Source organism: Mobula hypostoma, chromosome 6, assembly GCF_963921235.1.
Source record: "Mobula hypostoma chromosome 6, sMobHyp1.1, whole genome shotgun sequence".
In the NCBI taxonomy this organism is placed as follows: domain Eukaryota; kingdom Metazoa; phylum Chordata; class Chondrichthyes; order Myliobatiformes; family Myliobatidae; genus Mobula; species Mobula hypostoma.
In genome coordinates, this window is record NC_086102.1 from 144304346 (window position 1) to 144323449 (window position 19104).

Sequence of the window (19104 nt, forward strand, 5' to 3'; positions counted from 1 at the left end):
GTTATTTAATTAAAATTTTGAACAAATGAGGAAGTTACACCCCCCATTTTTAGCCAATACTTTAAATATTTTATGAAGCACAAATTAAAGCCTAGAAACTTAACTTTAAAATAAAAGCTGAAACATTAAATCAATGATAAGAGACAATATTTTAAAGTTTCTTGTTTCACGTTTTCTGAAGGAACATTAGTAGTCACCCAATGAAAACCCAGGCTTCTGGAATTAGCACTGAGAAATTCATATGATCATGTTGTATAATTATTAGACCAACGTTAGGTTCAGTGATACCAGATACTTCAATGAAAGTAGTAGATTCAAGGGAAAGAAGCATATTAAAGGTAGTATTAGAATTAATTATCAACTTAAAACATGTTTAATTGTACCAGTATTTAGACCTGTCTCGGAGTTTTAATTTAAGTGTCTTTAAAATTAATAATCATTAATTTTTAAGAATTGTATTAATATTTGTGAATACAGAGACTTGCACAGTGTATCATATCAGCATATTAGCCCAGTCATTTCCATTTTATGATTAATCAGAATGTCACAATTAATCTAGAATACAATGGTTTGGTCATTAGTAATCCTATCATATGCTTTTGTATCTAAATATTTATTTCATTTTCCTTCATAGCAGATGAGTGAATAAATACTAAAATTCTAATGAGCACGTCTGAACATTTTAAATAATTGAACAGTTTAAGCAAATATCAGCTTCCGCTTCCTCAAATGGCTCTCACCTACACTGCGGTTGTTTACCGAATTAACTCACAACAATGAATTAGAATGCAATCGGGAGAGTGGCAATTTTCAGGAGTTCAGTAATATGACAGAGAGACAGAAAGACCGAGAGACCGAGAGACCGAGAGACAGAAAGACAGAGAGACAGAAAGACAGAAAGACAGAAAGACAGAAAGACAGAAAGATGAAAGACGAAAGACGGAGATATTGAATCCTATTTTAATCTAACACAACCTCTAGTGGATCCAATGGGGGAAAAATATTGTGACAACTGTGACTAACAGGTGGAAAATAAAGTTTAGATATACCCTATTCTGAAAAGTGGAATTGAAATCCTCTGTGCACCATCACAACGATTAATGTTGCCACCTCTGGCAGAATGAGAGAGAAATGGACGTTTATTCAGAGAAAAAGTACAGGATGCTGGAAAATAAACAGCAGGTCTTTTCATTTCAGGACTGTGTGATGCCAGCAAGTCCATGCCCTCAAAGATATTGTGAACAAAAGACTATGCTCTCTATTCCCCACTATCCCATTAATCTATATTCCAGATGCCCACTTTTACAACGTATCCCCAGGACAACCCTGGCCTCACCTTATCAGAGATTTGCCTGAACATCTCTGCCCTGTCTCTGCATCTTAATACTAACATTTTTCTCCTTCCCAATGCTAAGAAGGTGTCTCCAACCTGAACAACAATGCAGTTTCTCTTTCAACAGAAACTGCCTAACTTGCAAAAAGTTCTACAACTTTTTATTCATATTCCTTTCTGTGATATCAGACTCCAACTGGAGTGTTTTTCCCTTTGATGCCCAATTGTCAAATTCCACTTTTCATCAAAAACTCCCTTGATGTCAAGGCCAGGCACTCTCCCTTCACTGCCAATGAAACAAAGTCTTTGAATATTTGTAAAGCAGAGGCAGAGAGATATTTAATAAGCAAGGAGGCAGTAGATGGAAATCAGGTAGAACCAGATCAGTCATGATATTAAATGGTGGATGAGGTTTGAGGGGGCAACTGGCCCATTCTTTTTCCTAGTTTCTAAGTATATGTCATTTTTCTTGCCTTAATACTAGAATGAATGTGCTCTGAGATATATGCCTCATAAGTGTTAATGTTCTGTTTGAAATTTATTGGACAATGACCTTCACAGACATATCTTAAATTAACCATTTATCAATACATCATCTGGGGTTTTTTTTTCCAGTTTTACCAAGTATTGTGTATCACAGTCAAGTTCTTAGTGTGAAGCTGTTATAGAAATAGTGGTCTGTTTGGTTAGTTTGGAATAGGCAGCGAATTAAACTGCTGTACTCTTTAATACTTACACTGCAATTTGGCACGATACATGCAATTATTTCAGAAAATAAGATTCAAATGAAAGGCTATTTGCTTGAAACATTAACTCTGTTTCTCTCTGGTCAAATGCTCATTGACATTTGAGTGTTGTCAGTACTCTACGGACTGATATCAGGTGTTTCAATGTATCATTTTTCTGCAATTTAGAAATACTTAATGTTATTCTACTTTAATTGTCATTGGCACTGTTCCCTTCTCTGTTTTATTATATCACGCAGATCTGTCATCTTGTAAGTATCAGATATAGCTAAGTAAAATAAAATCATAGAAGCAGAAAGCACAGAAAGGGGTTCTTCAGTCCAATGCACTCTACCAACCAAGGTGGCTTCCCGAGCTCATCCTATTTGTTTGTATTTGGCTTAAATATTTGCTATCCATGTACCTGTCTCAATGTAGTTGTAATTGTACCCATCTCCACTATTTCCTCTGGCAGCCTCTACATGAAAAAAACTCACATCTAGGAGCTCCTTAAATCTTACCCATCTCACTTTAAACCTATGCCCTCTGGTTTTAGACTCCCCTAAACTGGGAAAAAGACTGTGACACTCTTATCAATGCCCTTCATGATTTTATACATCTTTATAAGCTAATATCTTGTGAATCTTTCCTGTACCCTCTCAGGCTTAATTACATCCTTCCTATAGTGCAGTTACCAGAAGTGCATACAATATTCCAGGTGTCGTCTCACCAGCATCTTGTACAGCTTCTAGCATGACATTATGTCACTGTAATATGACATCGCAGGTCTCGTACCCAATTCCGCCATCTTCACCACCTTGTCTAATTGCATTGCTGCTTTCAAGGTACTATATATTTATACCCCTGGATCTCCCTATTCCAAGGACCCTGCCATTCACTGTGTATAAAAGGTGTCATGATAATTCAACTATTCTTATTGCAACTTAGCTGAACAAGTACGATACTGATAATAACAAGAAATTAACACTCATCAAATGGGATTTCTTTCATCTAATTTCTATCTCAGCATTTTCCAAGCTGAGCAAAATTTGTCCAGCTGCAGCACATTTCATCTGCAAAAAAATATTTCTTCACCAGAAAAAGATACTAAGCAGCAAACAATCTGGAATACCACAGCTATTGTCCATTTCTCACAACTATGTCGGTTTTGGGTCCAACAGCCACTTTTCATTTGCTTTTCCTTTTTGGTCCTTGCTGCCTACGTTAAAAGCATTATCCTCTTAATTTTTCATTGTTGCTTTCACAAAATTTCAATTTTTAGTCAACCTTGATCTTCCCTAAACAAATTCATGTTGACAGTTCCTGATTAACCCATGTCTTTCTGAATGTTGAGTTACAGGGTCCCTCAGAATTTGCCATCACTGGGGTTAGGCCAATTGGCTTGTAACTATTGGTTTAATTGTTTCTCCCATCATAAATAACCATGTTATTTATCTTCCAATCATTTGACTATGTCAACAACCAAGGAGGATGAGGAAGTAACAGTTTAAGATCCACCCTTTCCTCAGTTTCTTCCATTTACATCCCAGATTAATTTGAATTTGGTAATTTTTCCATTTTAAAAGCACTGAAGAATAATCATTTTTATTAGTTATAATCTTCAACTAGCTGCCTTCCCAACTAGAGTGTCTGTGTTTTCTCCCCCCTCAGTGAAAATAGATACAAAGCATTTATTTAGAAACTTATTTATGCTTTCCAGTCAGGTTCATTTGTGATTTACATGCTCATTTTTTCATGTTATTTCTTGACTTTTTTTAAATTTTATTCTTTTATGTCACATAGTACTTTTCAAATTCCTCCAGGTTTCCTGAATATTTGAATCTGACAATGTTAATTGGATGATTCTACTCTCATTATTCCTTGGCACAGGGTCTTGATTTGGGATTCTTCATCGTTTCCTTGGAGGAGGCACACTTAGAGTGAACAATGCAAATCTGAGTTCACCAGAAGGTTTTGCATCATCTGTAAATTCCACACCACTTTCTGATAAAAGAGTTGAACTGGAATTGAATAAAAACAGAAAATTCTGGAAATACTCAGTGGGCCTGGTAGCATCTATGGAAATAGAAACAGAATAAACCTTTCAAAAGGTCCTCCATCACCACCGAAATCCGGGGTGGAAGTTCAGCCTTTCCATCTGACCGTAAGTGCTCACTAAACTTTACTAGACCTTCCGTATCTAGAAAGTACGCTGCTGAGCTAGACCTTCTAAATAATTTTCACTGCTGATTTTTCCACTTACTATTGCTCATTGTGTAAAATCCATTAGTGATTTGCTCAGTGAACTAACCAAGGAACATAAAGATATTCTTTATCTAATCAATTCACTGATTGAGTATCATGCTTAAAAACTTCTGACCCACATTGACATTCAAAACCCAAAGCTATCAACTGTGGCTATAAATATGATTACAAATAAACAGTCACGTTTTGAACCAGATAAAACAACAACAGTTCATGCAAGAGCATATCTGAAAGCAGATCCAAGGCTGGTTTATTAGGGGACACATTATATGTAATTGTGAATATCAATTAATGGGTTGCAGAGTCACAACCACCATTTATGTTTTATAATGAAGGCCTGGCTATTCTCTTGCATATATGATGCATTCTCTACTGGGAGCAAAATACATTAGAATAATGATCTTTTTTCCTGCTTTTATATTTGTTGTTAAACGGCATGCAGCCCAGGAGATAATGTGCACAAACCGAAGCTTGAGCACTGAAAAAAGACTGTGGGATTAACGCCTATTGTCAGAAAGAATTGAACCACATGGATTAACATACTGTGGAACAATCTCTAGTTCAGTCAACATTCATGTAGTCAGCAAACCATGAAAACCAGTGGCACATTGCAGCATTCCAAGCTCGTGCTGCTACTTGGAGTAAGAAAAAATAAAGACAGAAATAGAGCCTGAACATCCCAGGGGCTGAACTATAACAGTTCTATTCCCCTTTTAATCAATTAACCCATTAATTTGCAGATAAATGCATTGTGCCCAAGGCCAGAGACAGAACATGGAATCTAGAACCTGGATTACTATATGCTATAAGTAATTATGTTTTCTGTATAAAGTAAAAGCCAGCATCTTTTTCAGGAGACAATTCCTTCTAATCAAGGTTTCTCAGAAAATTAAAAACTGGTGTACCCTTTTTGGTTTCCAGTGGTTGTTGTGTTAGGTAGAAATTCAGGACATATCATTACGAAAAGCCTTATCTGCTAGTCATGCTCTTATGTGTCCCAGCTAAAGCAAGGAAGAGGTGAGAAAACTAAAGGAGATGGTACTAGGTCTTGTCAGTAATTGAATGGGTGTGGTGTTAAAGGATGATAGAATTAAAAACCAACAGAAAACCTGGGTCAACCTCAAGCAACATATGGTTGGAGGAGGGGACTTCATACCAGTGGTGAGATTTCAGAGTTTAGAAGAAGCCCCTGTTTTCATAGCCACAAGCTTGATTAATTTGATAGTCATCGGCCTCTACTGTATAGCCTTTCCTGCCCCTACCTCATCTGGTTACACTTTATTATCCACTCCTCCTGTCCTTGCTGACCTACATTGGTTCTAGGATCTATTAAGCCTCAGGTTTTAAACTCATATTCCCATTGTTGATTTTATCATTTTTACAACCATGCAGAGATCTTCTCTCCTCCACCGATAATTCTATGTCTACAAGATGCCAGAACACTGGGAGAATAAAATATAAAACTTCATATTGGAAAACAGACTTAAACTTATTTGGGTTAACATTTTATTAATTTTGCTCAATTCCATTAACATTATCAGCAGAAATTTATTTCCAATTTCAAACATTAGCTATAAAGCTTTTTAATTTTCTTCATGGCACAAAGTAAATCATAAATGTACTTCAAACACACATTAGTGATAGAGGAATCCATATTAGAGGTGCAGACAGCAGATTCTGTGGACATGAAGGAAACACCCAGATGGTATGTTGCCTTCCCAGTGCCAGGGTTAGTGGTGTTTCGGATTGGGTTCATGGTATTCTAAAAGGGGGGGGGGGTGAATGGCCAGGAGACATGGTACATATTGGTACTGACGAAATAGGTAAGAAAAGGGAGCAAGTCCTGAAAAGAGACTATAGGGAGCTAGGTAGAAAGCTGAAAAGCTAAACCTCCAGGGTAGTAATCTCTGGATTGCTGCCTGTGCCATGCACCAGTGAGGGTAAGGATTAGGCAGATGAATGTGTGGCTGAAGAATTGTTGCAGGGGGCTGAGTTTCAGATTTCTGGATCACTGGGATCTCTTCTGGGAAAGTTAAGACCTGAACAAAAAGAATGGGTTACTCCTGAACCCAAGGTGTCCGGTGTCCTTGTGGGCAGGTTTGCTAGGGCTGTTGGGAAGGATTTAAACTAATTTGTCAGGGGGATGGGAATTGGAGTGCTAGGGTTGAAGATGGGGCAGTTAGAATGCAAGTAGGAGCAGCGTGTAATCACACTGTGAGGAAGGACGGGTAGATGATTTGGGCAAAATTGAAGTTAGTGGGATGAGCTAAAGTGTAACAGAGGGCCAAAATCAAAAAAGGGTTTAAATATGGGGCTGAGAGTGTTATGTTTGAATGCATGCAGTATATGAATAAGGTAGATGAGCTTGTAGTGCAGTTGGAAATTGCCAGGTATGATGTTGTGTGCATCACTGAGTTAAAGATCATCATTGGGAGCTTAACATCCAAGGATACACATTGTATCGAAAGGCTAGTCAGGTAGGCAGAGAGGGTGGAGTGGCTCTGTTCGTAAAATATGAAATCAAATCTTTAGAAAGAGGTGACACTGGAACGGAAGATGTAGAATCCTTGTAGGATGAGTTAAGAAAATGCACGGCTAAAAAGGCCCTGATGGGAGTTATATACAGACGTCCAAACAGTAATTTGCGGGCTACAAATTACAATGGGAGATTGAAAAGGCATGCCAAAATAAAAAGGCAATATTGCAATAGTCCTAGGGGATTTCAATATGTAAGTAGATCAGGAAAATCAGTTGGTGCTAGATTCCAAGAGAGGGAATATGGAGAATACCTATGAAAGCAGCTTGTGGTTGAGCCCACTAGATGAATGGAAATTCTGGATTGGGTGTAATGACTCAGATTGGATTGGGGCGCTTAAGGTAAAGGAACCCTTAGGAGACAGTGATCATAATATGATAGAATACCCCCTGCAGTTTGAGAAGGAGAAGCTGAAATCAGATGTAACTCTGTTGCAGTGGGGTAAAGGGAATCACAGAGGCATGAGAGAGATCTGGCCAAGTTTGACTGGAAGGGGACACTAGCAGGGATGATGGCAGAACAGCAGTGGCTGGAGTTTCTGGGAGCAATTTGGAAAGTTCAGGAAAGATACATCCCAAAGAATAATAAGTATTCTAAGGAGAGGATGAGGCAACCTTGGCTGACTAGGGAAATCAAAGACAGCATAAGAGCCAAAGCGAGGGTATATAATATAGCAAAAATTACTGGGAAGGAAGCTTTAAAAAAAACAACAGAATGCAACTAAAAAAGCCATAAGGAAAGAAAAGATGAAATATGAGGGTAAACTAGCCAATAAAATAAAAGAGGATACCGAAAGCTTTTCAAATACATAAAAAGTAAAAGAAAGACAAGAATAAATGTTGGACTGCTGAAAAATGATATTAGAGGTAGTAATGGGGGATAGCAAAATGGCGGACAAACTTAATAAGTATTTTCTGTCAGTCTTCACTATGGAAAACACTAGTATAATGCAAGAAATGCGAGAACATCACGGGGCAGAAGTGAATGTTATTGCCATTACTAGTGAGAAGGTGCTTGGGAAGCTAAAAAGTCTGAAGGTAGATAAATCACCTCGATCTGATCGACTGTACATCGGCGTTCTAAAAGAGGAAGCTAAAGAAATTGTGGAGACATCTTTCAAGAATCACTAAATTGTAAATGTCACTCCTCTCTTTAAGAAGGGAGAGAGGCAGAAGAAAGGTAATGATAGCCCAGTTACCTTGACTTCAGTGGTTAGAAAGATGTTAGTGTCTATTATTAAGGATGAGGTACTTGGAGGCACATGATAAAACAGGCCAAGGTCAGCATGGTTACCTGAAAGAGAAATCTTGCCTGATAAACTGTTGGAATTCTTCGAGGAAATAACAGGCAGGTTAGACAAAGGAGAGTCAGTAGATGTTTATTTGGATTTTCAGAAGGCATTTGACAAGGTGCCACACATGAGGCTGTTTAGCAAGAGAAGAGTTCTTGGTATTACAGGAAAGATACTAGTATGGATAGAAGATTGGCTGACTGGCAGGAAGCCAAGAAAGGAATTAAAGGGGACTTTTTCTGGCTGGCTGCCGGTGACTTTAGGGACTTTATTGGGACTGCATCTTTTCATATTTTATGTCAGTGCTTTGGATGAGGGAATTGATGGCTTTGTTGCCAAGGTTGTGGACAATATGAAGAAAGGTACAGGCGTAGGAAGTGTCAAGGAAGCAGGGTGTCTGTAGACAGACTGGAAGATTGCGCAAAGAAGTGGCAGATGACCTATAGTGTACAGACATGCTTGGCCATACATTTGGTAGAAGGAATAAAGGAATGGGTTACTTTCTAAATGGGAAGAAAATTCAAAATCCTCTGGTGCAAAGTTAACTTGCAGGATAAGTTGGTGGTGAGGAAGGCAAGTGGATTCACATCAAGAGGATTGTAACATAAAAGTAGGGATGTAATGCTGAGGCTTTATAAAGCATTGGTGAGGCCTCACTTAGTACCATGAGCAGGTTTAGGCCCCTTATCTAAGAAAAGATGTGCTGGCATTGGAGAAGGTCTAGATGAGGTCCACAAGAATGATCCCAGGAATGAAAAAGTCAATGTATGAGGAGCATTTGATGGCTCTGGGCCAGTACTCACTAGAGTTTAGAATAAGGGGGAGGGGATTTCATTGAAACCTATCAAATATTAAAAGGCTTAGATAGAATGGATTTGGAGAGAATGTTTCTTTAAGTGGAGGAGTCTAGGACTAGAAGGCACAGTCTCAGAATAGAGGGATATCCATTTAAAAGAGAGATGTGGAACAATTTCTTTAGCCAGAGGGTGGCAAATTTGTGGAATTCATCATCACAAACTGCTGTGCAGGCAAAATCATTAGGTATATTTAAGGAGGAGGTTGAACGGTTCTTGATTAATCAGGTTGTCAAAGGTTATGGAGAGAAGGAAAGTGAATGAGGTTGAAAGGGATGATAAATCAGCCATGATGGAATAGCGGAACAGACTCAATGGGCTGAATGGCCTAATTCTGCTCCTATGACTTATGGTATTATCATTACTCTTGTTACTTAAACCATTTTCACGCCAAAATATAGTCTGATGTAACTTTAATTACACAAGGTGATTAATGTCAACAGCACAGACATACTCTTGTGTACTCAACTTACTGCTGAGATATAATTTATGCCATTAAGAGCACACTTATGTATGCTGTGAGTACAATTAAAATTACTGATAGTTACCAGTTGAGTCTTGGAAGAGTGAGTAGCTCTTGCAAACTGATTATATTTTTCCTTTTAGTCTCCTGTTATTTCTATATTTTCACATTCAACATCATCCAGGGACAATTATGATTGTGGGGGTGGTAGACAGTTTGGGAAGTGTAGATTGTGATGGGAGAGGGAAAGCAGATTTGATTTGACAGATTTTCAGAGAAACTGAATTTATCTGCAAACTCTTCAATCATGAAGGTATCACTTCAACTGCCAGCTGTTCACTAGATGAGATGAGGCACAGCCTAAGTTATCCTGGAGGTGTCTTTCATCGGTGGGGGGGGGGGCAGTAATTTATTAGCCCAGCTGGGATGAAAGCACTGTTGAATCTGATGTCAAGCAAAGTGAACTCCTTCGATCAGTATTCGCGGGACACCATTTTTGTAAAAGTGATTGTTGTATTCGAAGTTTTAGATTAGTAATAGAGAAGGATATAAAACAATCAAAGATGGACCATTTCTATTGGAAGAAAGTTCAAAGATCACAGTTCAAATTAAATTTTATTATCAAAGTACATATATGTCACCATATGTAACCCTGAGATTAATTTTCTTGTGGGCATACTCAATAAATCTATAGAATAATAGCCAAACATAATCAATATAAGATTGCCAACTAGGGCGTTCAACCAGAGTGCAGAAGACAACAAATTGTGCAAGTACAAAAGAATAAATAATGATAAATAAATAAGCAATAAATATTGAGAACCTGAGATGAAGTCCTTGAAAGTGAGTCTAGTTGCTGAAACATTTCAATGATGGAGCAAGAGAAATTGAGTGAAGTTGTTGTTAGAATAACCAAGTGTCCAGCCAAGGTAAAATAAAACAAATAGACAGAAATGACTGAGCTCTCTGATAAGCTTCATGGACAGGCTTAAAGTAGAAGAACGAAGGGCCAAGAAACTAATCCAGGACCCCTTGCTTAATAATGAGATAGAGAATATGGTAAAACAAAATGAAAGAGGATGTGCTTGTACATCAGGTAAATTTTCAATTGAGAACCAGACAAATTACAAAATGCTGAGAGAGGAAGTGAAGAAAATAAAACTGGCTGAGAGGGAGAGAATGGTAGTTAACATCAAACAATTTCAACTACCATGTAAACTGTCAGCTGTAAGAGGCAGGGCAGGGCCTACCAAAAACAAAATTGATACATGTTTCGGGGTCAGGGTAAGAATAAAATTGGGAGATTAGTTAATTGGTTTATTATTGTCAAATGTACCAAGGTAAAGTGACAATCATAAGCACCAGAGATTCTGCAGATGCTGGAAATTTAGAGCAACACACACAAAATGCAGGAGGAACCTAGAAGGTCAGGAATTACCTGTGGGTAGGAATAAACAATCAATGTTTCCACCCGAGACCCTTCATCAGGTAGAAGGAGTATCTTGGTCGGAACCTTCGGCTGTTTATTCATTTCCATAGATAATGGCTGACCTGCTGGGTTCTTCCAGCATTTTGCATGTGTTCCAGTGAAAATCTTGTCTTGCATATCTTCTATACAGATCAATTCATTACAGCCATGCTTTGTGGTAATACAAGGAAAACCAATAACAGAGTGTAGGTTAAAGTTTTACAGTCCAGAGAAAGTGCACGGCAGGTAGGTAATAATAAGCCGTCGCTGGTAGTGAATTCCACGCACCCACCACTGTGTGTGTGAAAAACTTACCCCTGACATCCCCTCTGTACCTACACTTTAAAACTGTGCCCCCTCATGTTAGTCATTTCAGCCCAGGGAAAAAGCCTCTGGCCATCCACACACGATCAATGCCTCTCATCACCTTATACACTTCTATCAGGTCACCCCTCATCCTCTGTCACTCCAAGGAGAAAAGGCCAAGTTCATTCAACCTATTCTCATAAGGCACACTCTCCAATCCAGGCAACACCTTGTAAATCTCCTCTGCAATCTGTCTATAATATCCACAAAAGAGGACATAAGCAGGTTACAAAGAGATATACATCGGTTACATGAATGGAAAAGGTTTGTTAAATTATAATATGGAAGAAATTGTAAAATTCTCCTTTCTGTTATTAAAAATGTTTAAAAAGAAATAAACCAAAATATATTTTGGCAAACTGGATTATAATGGTCAGATATCATCTATACACGAACATTTCTTAAATTTGCCAAATCTTAAATATGCTCTTGAATTAATGAGACTCTATGCTTATTAAATTTAGTAGATTGTGTACATTCTCAGTTATTCCCAAATGAACAAACTTGAACATTTTCATTAATCCTCGGGGCACAGTGTTTAAATTAGTGATTCTGAGCAGATTCCCATGGTGTGGATGGAAAAAGCATATTATCGACAGCAATGCCCAAATTTACACCTCTTACCAGGCACATGTGGAAGGCGTGAGCTGCTTAAAATGTCATGCAACAATCACAACAGTGCTGGTGACTTTCCTATCAGTACAACTGCAAACACCCAGCAGTATTTGGGATAGGTGCAGCAGGGGTAAATAAAAAACAAGTTTGGGGACAGAAAGATATCAAGCATGTAGCAGTACCAGGTTAGAGGTCTGCCCAGTTTTCATAATACCAAAAATGTTGCTTTTTTAAACATTTATCCTCAAGTACACATCCGTAATCTACAAAATCTCTCACTAATTATTTCACAGGTTTTTGTCGATTCTAATGAAAGAACAACTCTTACCTTATCTCTTTTTAAATCAAAACTCTCCTTTCTAAGGAAGGTGGGTTTTCCCTGAGGTAGTAGGTGATAGGGATACAGATATATATTCCAGCGCTTCTCAAGAATGAGGGTTATTCACGAGTCTTTCAGTAAAGCCAGAATCCATTTTACTGCCTTCATGGATACCAAGCCAGAGGCAAGGATACATTAGTCTGCTTAAACTGCTTGTTATTTTTGAGAATCATCATCATGTGTCATATTGAGTGACCATGACTATTCTTGGCAAAGTTTTCAACAGAAGTGGTTTACCATTGCATTCTTCTGGGCAGTGATTTAATGAGACGGGTGACCCCAGCCATTATCAATACCGTTCAGAGATTGTCTGTCTGGTGTCAGTGGTTGCATAACTAGGACTTGTGATATGCACCAACTGCTCATACGACCATCTACCACCTGCTCCCATGCTTCACATGACCTTGATCTTGGGGCTCCACCTTGCTCAAGGGTGACCTGTAGCAAAGTTAATATCCTTTTACATTAACCATTCAACTCAGACCTTCAAGCAGATGTACTGACTGGCTGGTCTGCTACAGCAATTTGAATGCCTTGGTATGTAAGAATCAGACTCACCATTGGTAGTGCAGTATCTACAGAAGTGATGTCTGAAGAAGGCAATGTCTACCAAAGATCCCAAAAATCCAGGCCATTTTCTCGCAGCTTCCGTTGGGAAGGAGATATAGAGGTCTCAAGTCCTAAACTGCCATGTCCAAGAGCAACCACTTCTCTTCAGCCATTCAGTTGTTGAACCAACCAGCAGACTTTAATCACTGCAGTTTTACAACACCATGATCACTTTGCTCCCTCTTTGCACTAAAAAGGACTATATTTGTTCAAATTATGTTATCTCTTGTAAAAATATTGCATGTAATTAGTTTTTCCTATGAAAGCTGCTTACATAATGCCATTTCCCTGTGATACAGCTGCAAGTAAGTTTACACTGCATTTGCACATATGCGTACTTGTAAATAGGACAATATAACTAAAACTGGAAAGAGGCAGTTAAGTAACTTCACATTTAGCATTTAGTATTCCACAGACAAAATACTGTAGGAGTTTCTTTATAAAAAAAAATCTTTACCTGGATCTTTTGAACAGTCTGATGATGAATTGTTCTTGCTATCTGTAATGTCCTTGTGTGATGCCAGAAAGAGCACAACCTCTCCCTTCTCATTCTTAATTGGAACAATATCCAGCAGGCACCAAAAGGATGCACCTGAAAAATCAAGAAATTGATGGTAGTGCAATTAATTAAAAAAATTAAGCATGCAAGCCCACGGCTTTAATAAGACCAATGAGAAAATTAGCTCATGTTTCTTTACAATAAATCATGGCACAGGCTTTTTCTGTGTGGTGGATATGATCAAGATCTGTTTGTGTATGGACACTATTCATGAAGTTATATACACGTTGTTAGCCCATGTTTCCTTGGTACTATCCTAAGCAGCAAGATGTTTGGCAAGTTTCACCAAATGCAGGAAAACCCAAACAGCAGGAGGAATTATAGTTACAGACCCCTCTGGAAACCATTGTTTACATGGGTGTTGTGTTGTTTACGTTTCAGGCTAGTTAAATTTGGGTGAGGAACTTGGTAGTTGAATTGCTTACCATTTCTTTTCTACTGAGATGTGAGTTCTCTAATGAAACATGGCGTTACAGCATACCACAGACTATCAAAAAGCCATGAGAAACATCTAATTGTCTGCAGCATCATTGATTCAGAAGTCATTAAGAGTCAAATAACATTAGCTAGCAACGAAATATTGTAGTTAAATGCCTCATTCCACTTGAACCAATATTTGACACCCAGTCATGCACATAAAAAGGTTAGATGATCAAAAGCTTGGTTAACAATGTAGGTTTTATACGTTAGAGAGAGACACTGAAAGCAAGGAGGTTAAGGGTTTAGTCATACAATTAATTATGCATATCACCCACTCTACATTTGCTCTCTTACTGTCATAAATTGGAGCTTTAAAATGTTTTGTTAAAAGTAACAACAGAGTTAGAGGTACATTGTGAATGAGGCCACTAATTTAACAATTAAATGGCCCCATTCTGACCTGATGTCTTGGACACAGCATTTGCCATTCAAAGTCTTAAATACTAATTGACAATTCTTCACTTACTGTTCTATAACTAGGTGTATTGGGAAACATCCTTTTTTTGAAGTAACGGTAAGAAACTTGTACGATTCTCTGCCTGCAAGGATGGTGGTGGAGATGATCAATACATTCATAAGGAAATTGGATTGGTGCTTGAGGGAAATACACTTACAGGGATGGAATGGAAGAAATTGATTGACTAGATTTCTCCATAGAAAACTGGCATCAACTAGATGGGCCAAATGTACTCGTTCCGCAGCTCTGCACAATGTCCCCTTTGTTGCAAACTCAGACAGAGTGAATTTGATGGCACAATCATGATTGGCTAGACCAATCCTACGCTCAATATTCACGTAATCACGAATTTACTTTTTGTGCCAAGCCATTCTTTACTGATGGAACACCGATTACATATGGATTTTATTAATTATTTTCAACTCAATAGGAAATGATAAAACTAAGTACAGCTACTTATACACATAAAGAATAAACAGTCACCCTGATCTTACAACCTGATAAATTTACAAACTTGTGAAAGAATTTGAATTAATATGTTAATAAGTGTTGAAGCAGCTGGCAGTTCAGAAGTTCACAACGTACCTATGAATAGACACCAAAAATGTTAACTATGCTCTGAGAAAGGAATGGCATAGTCCACACAAGATCATCAAAACAAGAACAATACCACAAGAGGTACTACTTAAAAATTATGTATATTTGCTTTGTGCTTTTTCAGCTGAACTATCCAATCAGTCCGCTACTTTCTCTCCCACAGTTCTGCAATTACATTTACGTTCCTCAAATCAATTTTGGAAATCATAATTGTTGAATTTACTTCCTACATCCCTTTTAAGTCTTGCATTCCAAATCAATGAAATTTTGCTGTACAGAAATAATTCTCAACTTCCTACCTTTTCCATTTGAATTACCTTAAATTGCTTTTTTTGGCTATCAACCTCCTGCCAAGTGTTCCTATGTGAATAGTGGCAATAACTTTGATGCCTTCCTATTATTTTCTACTTTAACTTCATCTTGCCCATTATGTTTCAATCATCAAAGGGGAGGCTGAAATTACAGCTATTTATACCAAGTGGAGTTTTACATTAAAAATAAGACCCCCAAAGAGGCAGTTAAGAAATGTGACCCAGTTAGTTATTTGAGTTCATGAAGTGTATTGACAAGTAACATTATATTACCGATTATAGTTTGTAATATAGAGGGGCAGAGACAAAGGACAATACCCTGCTACCTTCAAGTTATTGTAATCTCTCAATCTTAACTAAAGGTTTTTCCACTAGAGTTTAAATAATTCTGCATATTTTATTATCTACTAACGATCTCTAGTCAGCACTCCTTTAGATTTGGTGGCAATCACATTACTGGAGGGGAAAGCACTAATCTTACATTTATTTTTTCTCTCCTTTTAAGCTGCATTCTTTGTTTTTATTATATTGCTACTGTGCTTGGAAAGACAAAGGAATGTTGCTTTGAGAAGTGACGTTTTGTTTTAATGCAACATGAAAGGGGGAAACCACAGGGAAGGAGCGAGAGAGCAGAGGTATTCCTGAGAGAGAGAAATGAAAAGGACAGAAAGCAGACAAGGATGCTGAAGAAATTGACAGTGACATGTTAGAAAGTATTTGCAGATACTGGACTCTACACAGCTTTTGTCACTTGGAAAAAGTCAAGTCTGTACACAACTGTAGGTAATGTTGCCACATTAAATGGAACGAATTTTTGACACACGCTGCCACTATTACATTGCTCATTTAGCATTACTGATTGGTGATGAATTTTAGGCAATTGTATGCAAAGATCATACTAGGATGCGTGATATTTTGGTCAGGCAACTGCTCTACATGCGACCGCAATAAGCTGCAGAGTTGTGGACACAGCTCAGCACATCACAGTAGAGCTACTAGGACTTGATGTTTCAATCCCTATGGTAAGTCGGCACTCTCGATGTTGGTAGTGGGCTTGGAGTGGTGACAAGGAGGGAGGGTAGGTACATCATCGGGTCTTCAGGTGGGCACCCTCCTTCTTTGACATTTTGCTGATAAGCCCACAATGTCTCCAGAGGGCTCAACGGTGCTACCTGGCGTCCCAGATACACCCCCCTCAGTTCCATACCCTCCTGTCTTCATCTTGCAGCCCAGTTGTTGTCTTTCCTTTTAATCCAAATCCAATTGCTGCTTTCTTCTGCTGCATTTGACAAGGACTTGATTGCTTGTTGGAGGGAGTGACCCCTCACCCCCATCTTCTTCAATAGACTGGTCGTAGATGTAACAACGAATCCCCTGCATCCCACTTCTACAGGGAAAATCTTGGTCTTCCAGCCATTCTGGGCAGCTTCAGTTGCCAGTTCAGAGTACTTGCTCTTTTTCCTCTCATAAGCTTCTTCGACACCATCTTCCCATGGTACTGTCAATTCCACAACATATGCCAGCTTGGCTGTTGTGGACCACAGGACTATGTCTGGCCGGAGTGTTGTAGCCACAATGTCTGGGGGACACACAAGCTTTTTTTCCCCAAGTCCATGTCCATTTTCCAATCCCGAGCAACCTGCAGAACCAGTCTCCCCTCTAGTCTCTCTGTCCATCCTTCTCACTGCCTCTGTAATGCAGTGAGCAGAATGGAAGACACCACCCACCCCGAACATCCCCTCTTCTCCTCTCTTCCATCGGACAGAAGATACGGAAGTCTGAAAAAATGTACCACCAGGTTCAAGGGCAGCTGCTACCCCACTGTTGTAAGACTAGTAAATGGTTCCCTAGTACAATAAGATGGACTCGTGACCTCACAATCTACCTGGTTATGATCTTGCACCTTATTATTTATCTTCACTGCACTTTCTCTGTAGCTGTTACATGTTACTCAGCACACTGTTACTGTTTTATCTTGTTCTATCTCCATGCACTGTGTAATGATCTGTACGAACAATATACAAGACAAGCTTTTCACTGTATTTCAGTAGATGTAACAATAAACTAATATCAATTCCATACGTATCTCCAATTTTAATATTTTGAGCTACATCATATAGATTTGCTTGTATACAATACACACATTGAAGCATACAAAAGAACAACACTATGCTGCAAAATTATCTCCTAGAATAATGATAATAAATGATGGTTGTCAGTGTTAGCATATTTTCCCAGTTCCGAATTATACTTTGCATTGGTTCCTTCCCCTACTATATTCCCATGACACAAGAAGACAGCTGTAGTGCTACTGACTAGTACTACTAAGGCTCCACACCACCTCACTGCTGACAGATCTGATTGACTTCCTGAGACTAGCCTCAGGAAAAGTGGATTGAGTGTTACGTTCCTGAATGTGGAACTACTCTGAACATTCAAGGTAGCTGCCCACAACATCTATGCTATTCAGTATAATTTTTGGGAACAGTAAGTTATACTGAAAAAATACTCGGTATTTGCCAGGAGCAATAGATTTGCATGATTCTCTGAATAAGGTAAGTGAGTTGAATAATCTGATTCATTCCTTTGGTGTGATGCATACCTCTAATTTCTCCCAAATGATATAGATGCAAAGGTATGTTAATCATTGAGATAGCAATTTTATTGTGTATAGGGAAATACAACAAGGATAGCTCAAAATCATTTGTAAGTGAATAATTAAACTGTTTGGATAAACAACTGTAACTTGCTTAACTAAAAATAAGATAAAAAAATTAATAAAAACCATATGATGAAATGAAAACAAATTGTTATTATCTTACTTCAGGATTACAGTCTCCTTAAGTTAATTTTAAACGAGCAAATGTAGAGTAAGGTACGGTGAAGGGAGCTCATAAACATGATATTTTGTTGGAATATTCATGCGCAGTGAGTTTTCACCCTTTGAATCTGTTCTGCTGTTCAGATGATGACTGACCTGTACTATATTTCCATTTTCCCATCCTTTCCCCCAAATCCCTGAACACCTTTGTTTGGCTGTAATCTATTAAGTTCAGATATAAGTTTAACAACTGACTTAGTATCAACAGCTAAAGTGTCTCTAGAAATATTTCCTAGTCTCTCCTGAAACACTTGGCTCATATTTTTATACAATACTCCTAGTTCTCCAAACGATGGAAATATTTTGTTAAAAGTTCAAAGTACATATATGTCATCACATACAACTCTGAGATTCTTTTTCTTGCAGGCATTCACAGTAGAAAAAAATTTAACTACAGTAGTGTGCCTCATATATGTAACTAGGGTGCATAAGACTTTTGCACAGGACTGCATCTGTCAATCCGGAGTAGAGAATGAAGATGTAAATCTGGCCGGAGCAAAGGATGTTGGGAATGGCGAGGGTGGAACTCCGTGGGAGGGGTGTGGGACTGGTGGCAGAGAAAGAGTGCCAGGGTTGGAGTTTGGCATGGGTGAAGACACGCCCAGTACTGAGAATCCAGGCAAGGTCTGCTCCCGGCGTGGTGAAGCAAGCCATGTGGCCCAGGACTGCCTTGCATCAGTGCCACGCCACAGCCCAGCACAGCCATTAGGAAACAACCACTGGGCAGTGCCTCTCAAGACCTCCAGAAAGTCCCTCCATTGTGTCTCTCCGAATGGGCTATTCAGGTGATGAGCAAGTCTTATTTGTGGACTGCGTAGCGGAGGGTATCAGGTACCAGGTGGGACCAACTGTCTTCTGGATGGACAAGGATGGTGGTCCAGCTGGCTATGGTCACCGGCAACCGTGAGCGATGAA

The 19104-nt window shown here is 38.7% G+C and overlaps 1 protein-coding gene across 3 annotated transcripts in view; it reads right to left on the bottom strand.

Annotated features, from left to right (window-relative positions):
• kcnh3 (potassium voltage-gated channel, subfamily H (eag-related), member 3) overlaps nt 1–19104 on the bottom strand; it is a 648677-nt gene that overhangs the window by 282034 nt on the left and 347539 nt on the right. For all 3 annotated transcript variants that reach the window (XM_063051908.1, XM_063051907.1, XM_063051906.1), the window contains exon 3: nt 13362–13496. In XM_063051908.1, the coding sequence (XP_062907978.1) occupies nt 13362–13496 (135 nt within the window). The remainder of the gene's footprint in view (nt 1–13361; nt 13497–19104) is intronic.